General features: G+C 46.2%; 1 protein-coding gene across 6 annotated transcripts in view; it reads left to right on the forward strand.

Moving 5' to 3' along the window:
• Window positions 1-2860: 2860 nt before the first annotated feature.
• Window positions 2861-15404, forward strand: part of PIK3AP1 (phosphoinositide-3-kinase adaptor protein 1) — a 121592-nt gene continuing 109048 nt past the window's right edge. For 5 of the 6 annotated variants that reach the window (XR_014026683.1, XM_081329586.1, XM_081329587.1 and 2 more), the window contains exon 1: window positions 2861-2949. Coding sequence is in view for 5 of the 6 variants with exons in the window: in XM_081329586.1 (XP_081185712.1) it covers window positions 2934-2949 (16 nt within the window). In the remaining variant the exon portion in view is untranslated. The remainder of the gene's footprint in view (window positions 2950-15404) is intronic. The other variant, XM_081329584.1, reaches the window with a different exon arrangement.

Raw genomic sequence — 15404 nt, forward strand, 5'->3', positions numbered from 1 at the left:
GCTACGGAGCTCTCCCCAGCACGTCCGCCATCTTTGGAGCCGGCCAAAAAAAAAAACAGATCAAAATTTAGTAAAACAAATTAGAGATTTAAATTGTGCACATATAAAGAGGATATATAATGCTTTAATTGAATTGGATTCGGAAACGGAATTGGTTAAAGACTGTATGATAAAGTGGGCACAAAATATTCAGGAACCAATCTCGTTGGACACCTGGGAGATAATTTGGGTCAGAAATGTTAAATTTACTCAGGCTCAAAACTTAAGAGAAAATTTTTATAAAATGTTTTATAGATGGCATCTGGATCCCAAGAAGTTGTCCAACATGTATCCTAATTTACAGTCTAAATGTTGGAGATGTGGTAGTTCAGAAGCTACCTATTTTCACATGTGGTGGACTTGTAGAAACATAAAAGCTTTTTGGATCAAAATTTGGTGGAACATTCAAAAGATTTTTAAGAGAAAGATAAAGTTTTCTCCGCAATTATTTTTATTGGGTATTGTTGTAGATTGTGATGTTAAAGAAACTAATTTGATGTTGAATATGATAACAGCAGCACGGTTACTGGTGGGACAATATTGGAAGAAGGATAGTTTGCCCACTATAGAAGAATGGGTGTTTAAAGTTTCGAATCTTACAGAAATGTCTAAGATTTCTGCTTATTTGAAAGATCATTCACAGGAAAGATATATTTCAGTTTGGAGGAGATGGATAAATTATATTCAGAACAAATATGGGACTAAAAAGTTCCATTTAGCTTATGAGTAGATTTTAGTGGGATATTGTTATTGGTACTTTGTTTGTAGTTATGTTAAAGGGGAGTTAAAGCACATTATGAATTTGGTTAATTGTATATTATGCATAATTTTTATTTAGAATATAATTATTGTAACTATAATCCTGTATTTAGCTCTGGGAAGTGGGGGGGGAAGTGGGTGGGTTTGGGGTGGGAGGGATTTGGGGATATATTGTAAAATTTTGTTTTTGAAAAACTCTTTAATAAAAAAAAATGATAGATATTTACTGTAGTTTTCTATCTCTAAATGATAAAAGTTGATTTAGTCTCTATATTCTCTGTTCTCTTATTTGTACTTCCCTTTCTACTTTTTTCTGGTCAGCTAGAAATACAAGGATACATATAGGGCATAGTAGGCTTTAGAGAGAATAAGGATAGAGAGAATGGAATAAAGCATTAAGATATTATATGCAAAGAATAGAGAATATGAATATATATTTTATAATGATTATCTCAGGATTCATTACTGTCCCCACTTCTGTTCATCAGCCACTTGAGGCCCATGAATAAGTGTTAGTTCAGGCTTTAGCAGTATGCTGACAATATCAAAACTATATCTCAACCCCTAACTGAAAGACCAGTGCTGTGTCTTGAAGGATTTGTCAGCATAAAAACCAGGCAAGCCAGCAGAAAGTCAATCTCAGAAAGTCAATCTCAAGGCTCTGGAACCTGACAGTTTCAGAGAGTTGCCATCTTTAGTTCCAAACAGAGTCGTAATTCATTGAACAGAACTTGTTTGTAATTCAGGCAATCTCTTGGACCCACAGTCTCACCTGAAGAGCAAATAGCAACAATGGCCAAGATAGCATTTCCAGGAATGAGATACCTCTCATTTGGAGTACTGCAGTACTACATGGGACTGCTCTTGAAGAGCATTTGGAAGCTACATATAGTCCAAAATGCAGTGGCTCTAGTTGTTATGAGTACCTCTGAGGCACCTTTAAAACGTCTCTGGCTTGAGAGCTGCACTGATTGCCAGTTGATTTTGTGGTGCGGTTCAGGATGCAGGTTATGATATTTAAAGTCAGGGTTCAGAGCCTGGATATTTGTGGACCATCTTCTCCCTATAATAACAGCCCCAAACCTTTTGGGCACCAAAGACTGGTTCCATGGAGAAAGTTTTTCCGCAGACTGGAGGGAGCATGGTTTCGTGTGCTGCCAACATCCCACGGATGAGGCTTTGCTTGTTGCGCACAGTGGTTCCTGGCATGCCATAGACCGGTGCCAATCCACGGACTGGGGTTGGGGATCCCTGCTGTATAAGATCTATCTGTTAATAAATCTAGTACAGTGAGCTCTTCACATATCCTCTCAAGCAGATTGCCACCTATAGAATCAAGTGAAATGTGCCTTCTCAGTATTACAGCTGACACTGCGTTTCCCTTCCCCTTCCTTTTGATCTCGAGAAAATTAGTGGAGACTAATTCATCAAGCCACAGTGCCACTGCTGCTGTTACTGCTCCTCTGGCTGAGTAATTAACTGTGTGTTACTTTAACCCTTATTATGGATTTGGGAAGTAGCACCCTGCTTAGACAGTTGGTTCAGTAGGTTAACTAGAACAGCCCATAAGCACTATAAATAAAAATAAAGAACTAGTGTTTAAATAATAATTATCTTTCCTCACTGCTTACAACGCACTGAACTACAACACTGAGACTGGTGCTTTGCCACCTATTTTGTATACAGTATTGTATTCTTCTGCTAGCAAGCTGCGCCCCAAAATCGGCAGCGAAGAATCCCGCTCTCCCGGATAGGCGCCGTCTCCATCTGCACAAAGGTTCGCGGGCTTCACTTGACTGCCCGAAGCCTGCTGAGGTGGCCCAATTGCTCAGTTCCTGGGCTGCGCTGAACGAACCACCTGCGCCTGGCACGAGCGGCTGGCCAAGGGGGGTCCGTTCGCCTAGTCGTGGGAAGTCCGCCGGGCCGTCCGTCGCTTTTCTACCGGCGTAGAGAAAGGGGAAGGGAAAGGGAGGAAGTGGTCGCTGTCCTCAGCCAGCCGGTTGAGGCGCCAGAACTGTTGCGTCGCCGAAGTAGGAGCCTTCTCTCTCCACAAGCGCCGGAAGGAGGTCGGGGCAAGACCTCCGGCTGACTTGCCGGCCATCGGGAGGCAGATCGACTTGGAGGCGAAGCTCGGCATGGCGGCCGCCCCGGGTAAGTGAGGCAAGTTTGGAGGCCGGAGAAAGAGCCCCCCCCCCCGTGGAGAGCAGCGTCTGGCTGGTCCGCTGCCCCCCCTTCTTCGTTTCTTTCGTTTCGGTTGCGGAACTCCTGCTTCTGTTTGCCCCGCTGACGCTGGTTCGCTCAGGTGGACGAAGGATGTCCGGCCAAATGCCCCTGAGGGCCGCCAAGAAGGAGGCGCGTGGCGGGTAAACTTGCCGCGTTCCTTCGACGGTTTAAACTTTACTGAGTTTCGTTGACAAGAGACCGGCACTAACCGAGGTTCTGGTAGTTGCTAGCCCTTCCGCTGGCGGATGCTGAAAAGCAGGGACTGAGTGCCTGTGCCTGGCGCAGCTTTAGATACCGTTCCTGTCCATATTCATTTTGTTTTTCATGGAAAAATTACCCTGTAGAAATATGCCTCGCACTTTTTCAGTAGAACCTATTGGTGACTAGAAACCCCTTATGGACTTTTTGCCTAAAACAGAAAAAAATGAACATAGGCTCTCTGATTTTGATGATTAAATTGGATAGATTATAAAAAGGAATGAATTGTGTTGTAAATTATAGAGTAAGAGATAAATTTATAATTGAACTTGTAACTGATTTAAAAAGGATCCGAAGTCTCTTTGTATCTTTTTTTCTTTTCTACTTTTCTTTTATTTTTTTCCCTTTCTTGCATTATTCTGTTTGATTTTTTTTCTTTTTCTTATACTTTTTATATAAGCTTTTTTTATTTTTATTTTCCTTCATATATAAAGGAACTTGTTGCCAAATTAGCTTTGCAGATAATATAATAATATAAAGCTAGTCCCATTGATGCTGTTAGGTTGCCCTAAGGAGTATGTATAATCAAGCTGGATTCCCACTGTGAAATGAGGCATAAAGGAACCATATTTTAGCCCAGCCTGTTAACTGAAGTCTATACTTATAGTTAATTTATGATTCCTCTGGAAAGACAAAAAAGGGCTGAGTGAACCATTGTTTAGGGGTAATCAAGAGTAACCATATATAGTTCAAATACTGTCTCTTTTTTCTGAATTACAGATGTATTTTACCTGAATTGTTGTATAGCCAGATTGTTAAAAGTTGGGCAGCTGAGTTATTCCACATCCATATTGACTTCTAAAACTGATTCAGCCACAAATCAGGTGTTCAATGTCTTCTCTTGTCTATGTGTATGCTTGACAATTGCTGAGATTATTTAGAAAAAGTCTTCAAATTGTCAGTCCTTCAAATCTCCCAACTACCCTTTTGCTATTTCCATATAAATTCCAAAATTAGATATGATTACAACCTATTTAGAAAGTTTCTTAGATATATTGCATTGAGGTAGCCAGATTTTTTAAAAAAAAATGCATGGTATTTAATTTATGCTAAATTAAAAGATGGAAAAATGCAATTTAAAGTATGTTTTATATTTGTTAATTGCATTTATTATTTTCACTGTTCTTTATTTTACAAATGTATTGTAAGTAATTTTGTCACCTACCTAGAGCACTTAAGTTATTAAACATATTAGAAACTAAATAAAGTAACCAAGATATATTATCATATGCAAATCTGACTAAATTACTGTGAATTCAGCAGCTTCAACCCCTAAATCTGCTAAGGATTGTAGCAGAAAGTACAAGTAAGTTTCTCTTCCGTTTTTGAATTTAACCTTCTGCATGGATAATGTACAAAGAGGGAACTCATGCAAGACACTTTGAGGGGCTTTTTGAACTGTTCTGACATAACACTTTCATTTTCCCCAGAGCTAAAAGCAGAGGAAGTGCAGTCCTATGGAAACATGAACTCTGTCTAAATTCTGAAACAAATTATTAAATAGTCTGTGAGAATTTGGAAAACAATACATTGTTTGGCAGGAGCCACCATCGATTTGTTAATTTTTTAAACCAGAGAGCCAGTTTTGTGTAGTGATTAATGTATCAGGCTAGAAACAGGGAAACCATGAGTTCAGCCTTAGGCATGAAGTCAGTCAGGTGACCTTGGGCCAGTCACTTTCTCTCAGCCCTAGGAAAGAGGCAATGGCAAACTACTTCTGAAAAACCTCGCCAAGAAAACTGTAGGGACTTTTTCTGGCAGTTTCCAAGATTTGGACATGAGTGAAGAGAAAAAAAATCTAAACCAACTTGATCTCTTCTTTTAATAGAATAGTTTAGTTGACAGTGGTAATGCAGCAGAGTGCACTTTGACTTCAGCAAAGCTTTTGACAATTTCCCATGAAATTCTAGTATAGAATGGTATTCCCATTCGATAGATATAGAACTGGTTGAACAATCATATCCAAAGAATAATGGCTCCAACTTGGAAGGAGATAGCAAATAGCATTCTGTAGGAATCTGCTTTAGGTCCTATGCAGCAGAGGTCCCCAACCCCCATATCATGGACTGGTAACAGTCTGTGGCCTGTTGGGAACTAGGCTGCAGAAGCGGTGAACAAGTGTAAGAAGCTTCATTTGCACATATACGGGATCTAGGTTGTACGTGAAACCATCTCCTTCCCCCCTGATGCTGACACCGCCAATGCTGCCAGTTTGTGGAGCTAGAATGTTTGGGGACCACTACTGTACAGTTTAATATGTTTATGTTAATGAGGGATTAGAAAATATCAGAACAGTAGATAACCCAAAGTTAGGAAACATAGAAAATCTCTGAGAGAACAGTATCAAAGTTCAGAAAATTTTTGGAAAAAATATTTTTTTTCAAAGGAGATTAACAGATATGTCTAAATATATTTCTAAATTAATATTTTTGGATTTCTCTGACAGATAAATTCACAAACGTATCCAAGAAAAGTTATATTGCATTTAAATTAGTTTGTACTTACATTTGCAAATTAAAACATGTATAGTTCTGTAAAATGGTTAAGGATCAGCATTGGAAATTCCAGTCCTAATTAGGTTTGTTAAGTGAAGACCATCTGTTCTGCTGATAGTTTCCCGAGTGCTATTGAGTGCCCATTGATTGGAATATTATTCTTGTTAAACTAGATGTTGAATTCAAAGATGCATATAATGAATATAGTTTCTGGCTAAGGTGAGCAATACTTTAGAGGTGATTAATACTTTAGAAGATTCAAAAAAGATTTAAACTGACATCAGTAGAGGGCTAAAATGAATAGGATAGAATATAACAGGAAGAAGTGTAAAGCTCTACATCTAATTACTTCTCTGTAATTACTTCTCTGCCCTCATCGCGTCCGCAGATAATCGCCCGGCCGCCCTGTTTAGGGTGACTCGCTCCCTCCTTAATCAGGAGGTGAGGGAGGATCCCTTGCAGGGTCGTGCCGAGGAGTTTGGTCAACATCTGTCGGATAAAATCGCTCGGATTTGGACCGGTTTGGACTCCAGCTGGGCAGAGTCTGACGATCAGGACACGGGCGGTCTTGTCAATGTTATCTGGGAGGAGTTTGATTCTGTGACCCCTGATGAAGTGGACAGGATTATGGGGAGGTTGAGCTCCACCACATGTTTATTGGATCCGTGCCCTTCCTGGCTGGTTTATGCAGCCAGGGAGAGGACACGAGGCTGGTTCCAGGCGGTTATATCCGCTTCTTTGAGTGAGGGTAATTTCCCCACCGTCTTGAAGGAGGCAGTGGTGAGACCTCTCCTCAAGAAGCCTGCCTTGGACCCAGCTGTGTTGAACAACTTTCGTCCAGTCTCCAACCTTCGCTTTCTTGCGAAGGTTGTTGAGAGTGTGGTGGCGCATCAGCTCCCTCTGGTCCTGGATGAAGCGGATTATCTGGACCTGTACCAATCGGGTTTCAGGCCCGGGTACAGCACGGAGACGGCATTGGTCGCTCTGGTGAATGATCTCTGGAGGGCCCGGGATAGGGGATATTCCTCTGTCCTAGTCCTATTAGACCTCTGGGCGGCTTTCGATACCATCGACCATGGTATCCTGCTGCGGCGTCTCAGGGGACTGGGAGTGGGAGGCACGGTTCTTCGGTGGTTCTCCTCCTATCTCCTGGGACGTTCGCAGTCGGTGTTGGCAGGGGGGCAGAGATCGGCCCCTAGGTCTCTCGTTTGTGGAGTTCCTCAGGGGTCGGTTCTCTCGCCTCTCCTGTTCAACATCTACATGAAACCGCTGGGTGAGATCATTCGTGGTTTTGGAGTTGGGTATCATCAATATGCTGATGATACCCAACTTTTCATTTCGACCCCAAACCACCCCAGTGATGCCCTCGCTGTGATGTCCCGTTGCCTGGAGGCGGTTCGGGTCTGGATGGGGAGGAACAGACTTCAACTCAACCCTGACAAGACTGAGTGGCTGTACATTCCGGCATCCCGGGACATTCAAAATGTTCCATCACTTTCTATGGGGGGTGAGTCTTTACCCCCCGTGGATAGGGCTCGCAACTTGGGAGTCCTCCTAGATTCACGGCTTACCTTAGAAGATCATATAGTAGCCGTGACTAGGGGGCTTTCGCACAGGTTCGCCTGGTGCGTCAGTTGCGGCCCCATCTATACTGGGATGCCCTGTGTACGGTCACTCATGCGCTCGTGACCTCTCGTCTTGACTATTGCAATGCTCTCTACATGGGGCTTCCCTTGAAGACCACTCGGAGGCTCCAACTGGTACAGAATGCGGCCGCGAGAGTTGTCTTGGGAGTTTCCCGGTACTCCCATATTACACCTTTGCTCCGCGAGCTGCATTGGTTACCAGTTGTCTTCCGGGTGAGGTTCAAGGTCTTAGTGATGGTTTTTAAGTCCTTACATGGCATGGGTCCGGAATACCTCGGGGACCACCTGCTGCCGGCGTCGACTCCCCTCCGCCCTGTGCGCTCCCACAGAGAGGGCCTCCTCAGGGTGCCTCCAGTCAGAGAATGTCGGCTGGTTGCCCCCAGGGGGAGGGCCTTCTCTGTGGGCGCCCCGGCTCTGTGGAATCAACTGCCGGTTGAGCTCCGGATGGCACCGGATCTCCGCTCCTTCCGGCGTGGGTTAAAGACCCATTTATTTGATCAAGCTGGCCTGGCCTGATGGGGAGTTACTTAGGGTTTTAATATTTATATATATTTTTTATTGTTTTTACTTTGGGCAATAATTTAATTCTTTTTTAACTTTTGTATTTTTGTAGTTTTATGATATGCCCTGTTCACCGCCCTGAGTCCTTCGGGAGAAGGGCGGTATAAAAATTTAATAAAACCTAAAACCATAAACCTAATTAGGAAAAATAAAAGGCACAAAAGTATGGGAGAGCCTGGCTTAGCAGTAGTACACATGAAAAGGTTTTTGTCAACTACAAGTTAAACTTGATACAGTACTGTGTGCAGCTGCTAAAAAGGCAATGCTATCTTGGAGTGGATTAACAGAAGCATCAAATCCATCTTAATACTGTGTTTCCCTGAAAATAAGGGGGTTTTGCCTCCAAAAGAGGCACCAGGTCTTATTTTCAAGGGGTGTCTTTTCCACTGTCTCATCTCACAGTGGTGGCACCAACAGCCCCACCCAGTCGGCCCACTTCTGCGGCCAAAGGAAATGCCTCTGCAGCTGAGAATGGAGCTGTGGCCTGCATTTCGTCATCAGAGGCCTTCCAGAAAGGCCTTTGCAGGCAATAACATAGTCACGGATTGAGTCCGTAGCTTGGTTCTCAGCTGAAAAGTCCTTTCCAGAAGGCCTCTGATGGCAAAATGCAGGCTGAAGGTCATTGCAGAAGACATGGGCCAGTGAGGTGAGGCAGGTGTTGATTGATGCGAGGCCTGGCTGCAACAGTAACTGGGTACAGGATACATGGGGCAGCTCAACCCCCCACCGTAGCTTGATTTTTAGGTGTGAGCCTCGTCTCAAAACTAGAGCTTATTTTGAGGGTAGCGCTTATATTAAGCCCACCTGCAAAAATCAAGCTTATTTTGGGGGTAGGGCTTACTTTGGGGGAAACACGGTATGCTTGATCTAACAATTATGTCAACCTTCTACAAGAATTCAGCTACTTTGTAGGTAGGTGGGGTTCAAATTTATTATATCTGGATCCATACCAATCGGGTTTCAGGCCCGGGTACAGCACGGAGACGGCATTGGTCGCGCTGGTGGATGATCTCTGGCGGGCTCAGGATAGGGGTTATTCCTTTGTCCTGGTCCTATTAGATCTCTCAGCGGCTTTTGATACTATCGACCATGGTATCTTGCTGCGACGTCTCCGGGGATTGGGAGTGGGAGGCACCGTTTTATGGTGGTTCTCCTCCTACCTCTCGGGCTGTTCGCAGACAGTGTTGGCAGGAGGGCAGAGGTCAACCCCAAGGCCCCTCGATTGTGGGGTGCCCCAGGGGTCAGTCCTCTCTCCCCTCCTGTTCAACATCTATATGAAGCCACTGGGTGAGATCATCCGTGGTTTCGGGGTGAGGTATCATCAATATGCTGATGATACCCAGCTTTACATCTCCACCCCGAACCAACCCAGTGATGCCCTCGACGTGATGTCCCATTGCCTGGAAGTGGTACGAATCTGGATGGGGAAGAACAGGCTCCAACTGAACCCGGCCAAGACCGAGTGGCTTTACGTACCGGCATCTCGTACAGTTCAGGATATTCCACCTTTGGCTATGGGGGGAGAGGTGTTACCCCCCATTGATAGGGTGCTCAACTTAGGCGTCCTCCTGGATGCACGACTCAGTTTAGAAGATCATATAGGAGTCGTGGCCAGGGGGGCATTTGTCCAGGTTCACCTGGTGCGCCAGTTGCGCCCCTATCTGGACAGAGATGCTTTACATACGGTCATCACTCATGCGCTCGTTACCTCCCATGTTGATTACTGCAATGCTCTCTATGTGGGGCTGCCCTTGAAGACCACCCGAAGACTTCAGCTGGTATAGAATGCGGCTGCGTAGGTTGTGATGAGAGCATACCGATACTCCCATATTACACCCCTCCTGCGTGAGCTGCATTGGTTACCTGTTATTCTCTGGGTGAGATTTAAGGTGCTGGTTCTCACCTATAAAGCCCTTCATGCCTTAGGCCCGGGATACTTGCAGGACCGTCTGCTGCCAGGAACGACTTCCCATCGCCCTGTGTGCTCACACAGAGAGGGCCTCCTCAGGGTGCCGTCGGCCAGACAATATCGGCTGGTGACCCCCAGGGGGAGGGCCTTCTCTGTGGGGGCACCTGCCCTGTGGAATCAGCTCCCCGTGGAGCTCCAGATGGCCCCTGACCTCCGGTCCTTCCGTCGTGACCTTAAGACACTTCTTTTCCAACAGGCCGACCTGGACTGATGACAAGGGGTTTTAATATGGTTTTAACGTTTTATTGGTTTTAGTTGGGGCTACGTATAGTTTAATTTCCTCTTAATATTTGTATCCTATTTGTATTTTATTGTTGTTAGCCGCCCTGAGTCCTTCGGGAGATAGGGCGGCATATAAGTCCCAATAAATAAATAAATAAAATATCACATAGATCTTTTTAGAATTATCACATTACCCACAGTATTTTCAATGCTGTAAAACTATAGGTGATATCTTGTATACATTGGGGTATAATACCACCAGTGTACCCTCACTGTATCAGCAGACAGCCAGAATATGCAAAGACGAAGTCAGGAAAGAAAAGGCTCAGAATGAACAAAGACTTGTGTAGCATTACCCTTCAGAGGCCGCCAAAGCCCAGGCCCTCTCAGCCCCGCTCCCCTCCATCGAGGTTTGCAGCTGCGCTCTCTAGGTGTTATTAAAGTGTCTCGTCTAGCAGAAGCTCACACGAAGTGGGGGGTGGCAGACTCTTGTCGTCGAAAGGGGGCTTTCAGGAACAAAGATTGCCAGCCCCTAGTCAATATGTGGTTGTGTTTAACACCCCCAGGCAGTCATAGCAGCAATAAATGATTTCCCAGCGACCATTTGGAAACCAGTGGGGTGGGGGGAAAACCCCAGCTCCAGGCAGCGATAGGAACATGAACAAACATAGTCAGCATTCTGCAATAACAGCTCGTCCCTCAGGGCAACTCCCCACAATGCCTAAAACTTGCACAAGCAGCAATAGTCAAAGTCCGGATGGCCGCTAGTCTCCAAAGCAGCAACAACCAGCCTCTCCTTCTCTTCTGTTGTTGCTTGCAGCCTCAGGTCTCATCGGTGTCAAACCTCTCCCCCCTGTCCTTTATTATTAAAATCTGAATTTAACAATCCCAGCAACTTTCTCTCCCCTCACTCTCTCCCTTGCCTCTGCTTGGGATATCACCCCTGCGAAAGAAAGCAATAAAATTCCACCTTCTCACTCTCTCTCACTCTCCTCTTCCCCCCTCCTTCACAGAAAGGGATCAGCTTAAAACCTCCAACCACTCTCCGACTTCACCTGGTTTCTCTCTGATAAAACAGCAACAACAACCTCCCCCACCCCGTTTCTTTCCTCCTTTTTCTTTCCTTCCACCCGATCCATGCCCGATCCATGCCCGCCGTGCCCAAAACTGGCAGCAGCTGTCTGAGCTTCCCTCTTCCTGCAAAGCCTTTCAGCCAGCCCCGCTACACTTGCAACAGAAATCAAAGATAATAAAAAAGTCTCTTTCAACATATTAATAACCAGGAAAAATCAAGGAAACCGTAGGTCCACTAAAGAGAGAAGATGGCAAGGAAGTAACAAGCAATAGAAAGAAAGCAGAGCTGCTTAACTCATTCTTTGCATCAGTCTTCACACAAAAAGAAACTATACCACACCATACAAAAAAAATACTGCAAAAGACAAACTAGAAACAAAAATTAAAATAAGCAAGAAAATGGTAAGAGAATACCTATTCAACCTTGACGAATATAAATCACCAGGACCTGACAGATTACATCCCAGAGTTCTGAAGGAGCTGGCAGATGTTATCTCAGAACCATTGCACCATATGTTTGTAAAATCCTGGAGCACCAGGGAAGTACCTGAGGATTGGAAAAGGGCTGATATGGTTCCCATCTTCAAGAAAGAGGGGAAAACAGACCTAGGAAACTACAGACTACTCAGTCTAACATCAATACCTGGGAAGATCCTAGAAAAGATAATCAAAAAACAGATCTGCAAACAACTAGAAGCAACCAAAGTTATAACTGGTAGCCAGCACGGGATTGTTAAAAACAGATCATGCCAAACCAATCTTATTTCATTCTTTGATAAAGAGACCAAATTAATAGACCAGCTAAACCAGACATGTCAAACACAAGAGCCGCAGGCCAAATGAGGCGTGTGACGTGGTTTCATGTGGCCCATGAAGCCATCCTGGAAACAGTGAGGGAATGGCCCCCGCTGCCTTGGCCCTGGCCGCCCCAGAGCCAATATACAATTTTGTGGTGGCCATCTATACTGAAACGCATTCAGTCTTAGCTCCACAAGGCCGTCTGGAAACAGTGAGGGACCGACCCCTGCTGTGTCAGCCCCGCCCCCTGGGTGTGCGCTGGGGAGGTGTCACCCTTTGTGAGGAATGAAGAAATGCACCATCCCCTGGAAGTGGCCAGCAAATGGCCCTCACCTACTTCACATATCCGGCTTGATGGGCCCCAGGGGAGGGGTTTTGGCAGGCAGTGGGGTGCTCTCCTCACAGCGCCAAGAGGCTGAGTCAGGTGGCGTGAATCCAAAAAGAAGCGCGATGCCACTCAGCCCCCAGCTTGCCTGGTTTCGGCAGGCAATGGGACGCTTTCCTCATAGCGCCAAGAGCTGAGCCGGGTGGGGCAAATCTGATGAGAAGTGCAATGCTGCCTAGACCCCAGCCTGCCAGGTTTCAGCAGGCAGCAAGGTGCAAAGCTGGCAAGCTTCGCACTGCCCAGCTCAGCCTCTCAGCACTGTGAGGAGAGCACCCCACTGCCTGCTGAAACTGGGCAGGCTGGGGGCTGGGAGGCATCACACTTCTCTTCAGATTCACGCTGCCTGGCTCAGTCTCTTGGTGCTGTGAGGAGAGCGCCTCACTACCTGCGAAAACCAGGCAGGGTGGGGGCTGGATGGCATTGTGCACGTAACATCAACTCTCATGTTGCTCATGGCGTCCCCTCCCCCAAAGCCCACCAAGCCAGATATGTGGAGTAGGCAAGGGCCATTTGCTGGCCACTTCCAGGCAATTGTGCATTTCTTCATTCCTCACAAAGGGTGACACCTCCCCAGCTGCGTTTCTTGCCTGTTTTCTCCCTCCCTCATTTCAAATATTTTCCCACCACACTGTTCTAAGGAAGGAAGGGAGGGAGGGAGGGAGGGAGGGAGGGAGGAGAGAGAAGGGCTGAGGAAAGTCCTGCCTTGGTCCTGCTCTGCTGCCCTTTCTCCATTCCCTTGCCCCCTCCTCCTGTCCTATCCTGGGGGTCTCCCATTCTATTGCTAAGAAAGCTTTGGATACAAAGCCGGGTCTCCTCACATGGAGAGGGAGTGGGCCTCCCTCTGACTTTGCCCTCATACCCATCATGAGCAACCTGGGTAAGGAGAGCCAAGTACAGCAGCAGCAACCTTGAGGAGGAGGTAAGTGCAGCTGGACACCCCCTTGGGGAAGTGGGGCTGGGCTTGGTGCCCTGGGTGCTTGAGGGCCCGGCTGGGCATTTGACGTCTGCTGCCCAGAGCTCCGGGCAGGGTACCATCCAGCCCCCCCCTCGCATGGCCTGAGAGGAAGTGAGGCTCCTCCAGTGGACCATGCCTTGGCACTTGCCCCAGTCCCACACCCTTCTGCCAGAGATCCTCAGATCTGTCCCAGTTCTGCCCAGGCCCCCATAGGCACCCTTGACGCGAACAAATGTAGAGCTGGCCGTGCCCACCCAGTAGGCCACACCCACTCCAGCCACGCTCACCCAGTAGGCTGTGCCCACCCTGGCCACCCCCACCCCACCCCCCTAAGGGTAACTGCAATGCTGATGTGGCCCTCAATGAAATTGAGTTTGATACCCCTAAGCTAAACGCTGTGGACATAGTATACTTACATTTTAGTAAGACATTTGACAAAGTAGACCACAATCTACTGCTTGGTAAGCTAGAAAAAGGTGGAATAGACAACATCAGCACCAGATGGATTTGTAGCTGGCTGACAAACCGTACTCAACAAGTAGTTCTCAATCCACATAGAGAAAAGTAGGCAGTGGTGTACCATAAGGCTCCGTCTTAGGCCCAGTACTCTTCAATATCTTCATAAATGACTTAGATGAGGGAATAGAAGAGGAACTCATCAAATTTGCAGATGACACTAAACTGACAGGAATAGCCAACACTCCAGAAGACAAGCTCAGGATTGAAAAAGATCTTGACAAACTTGAACAAGGGGCCCTATCCAACAAAATGAACTTTAATGTGGAGAAAAGCAAAGTTTTACATTTAGGCGGGAAAAATCAAAGATATAAGTACAGATTGGGTGGGACCTGGCTTAAAAACAGTAACTGAGAGGGACCTTGACTATGAGCCAGCAATGTGCAGCAACAGCCATAAAAGCTAATACAATACTGGGTTGCATAACCAGAGGCATAGAATCAAAATCACACGAAGTATTAGTACCGCTTTAATAATACCCTAATGAGACCACACCTGGAATACAGCAAACAATTTTGGTCACCATACTACAAAAAAGATGTTGAGACCTTGGAAAAAGTTCAGAGAAGAGCAACTAAGATGATCCAAGGCCTGGAGACTAAAACATATGAAGAACGGCTGCTGGACTTGGGTTTGGCTAGTCTAAAGAAAAGGAGAAATAGGGTTGACATGATAGTAGTATTCCAGTATTTGAGAGGCTGCCCCAAAGAAGAGGGGGTCAAATTATTTTCCAAAGCACCAGAGGGCAGGACAAGAAACAATGGTTGGAAACTGATCAAAGAGAGAAGCGACCTTGAATTAAGGAGAAACTTCCTAACAGTGAGGACTATTAACTAGTGGAACAGCTTGCTTTCAGAAATTGTGAATGCTCCATCATTGGAGGCTTTTAAGAAGAGACTGGACAGTCACTTGTCTGAGATGGAATAGGTTCTCCTGCTTGAGTTGGGCTAGACTAGAAGACCTCCAAGGTTTCTTCCAGCTCTATTCTATTCTTTGCCTACCTACCTCAGCCCATTAACAGCCAGCTTTCCTCCTCCGTTGGTCCTCCCCTGGCCAATCGGTCCCTGGCCCTTCAGCCTGGCCCATTTGCCCAGACACCTTTTGTCCCAGGTGTTTCGTTTCATGGAATAAGAAGCTGCCAGCCAATCAGGTGGCAAGCAGCAACGATGGCCCCACCAATTGGGCTGCAAGGAGAATGCAATTGGTGACTGGAGACAGCAACATCTGGGGGAGGTGCAGCAGACAAACGCTGCTTTTGAGCAACTCCTGGCAGTGTAGGGAGGGGCAGGGCAATGGCAGTAAGCACAGCTGCTGGTGAGGGGACGAATGGTGGGTCCGCAGCCAAACTGCTCATTCGACATCTAATGGTACACAGCGGCATTGGCATAGGGGGTGTGGCAGGCAAACAGCGGCGGCACATGGCTTTTGTTGTGTAGGGGCAGCAGGTGAATGGAGGTGGCATGTGTCTTCCATCATTAGGGGCCATGGGGCATGGCAGGTGATG

Source organism: Vipera berus, assembly GCF_964194415.1.
Source record: "Vipera berus genome assembly, chromosome: 5".
Taxonomy (NCBI): domain Eukaryota; kingdom Metazoa; phylum Chordata; class Lepidosauria; order Squamata; family Viperidae; genus Vipera; species Vipera berus.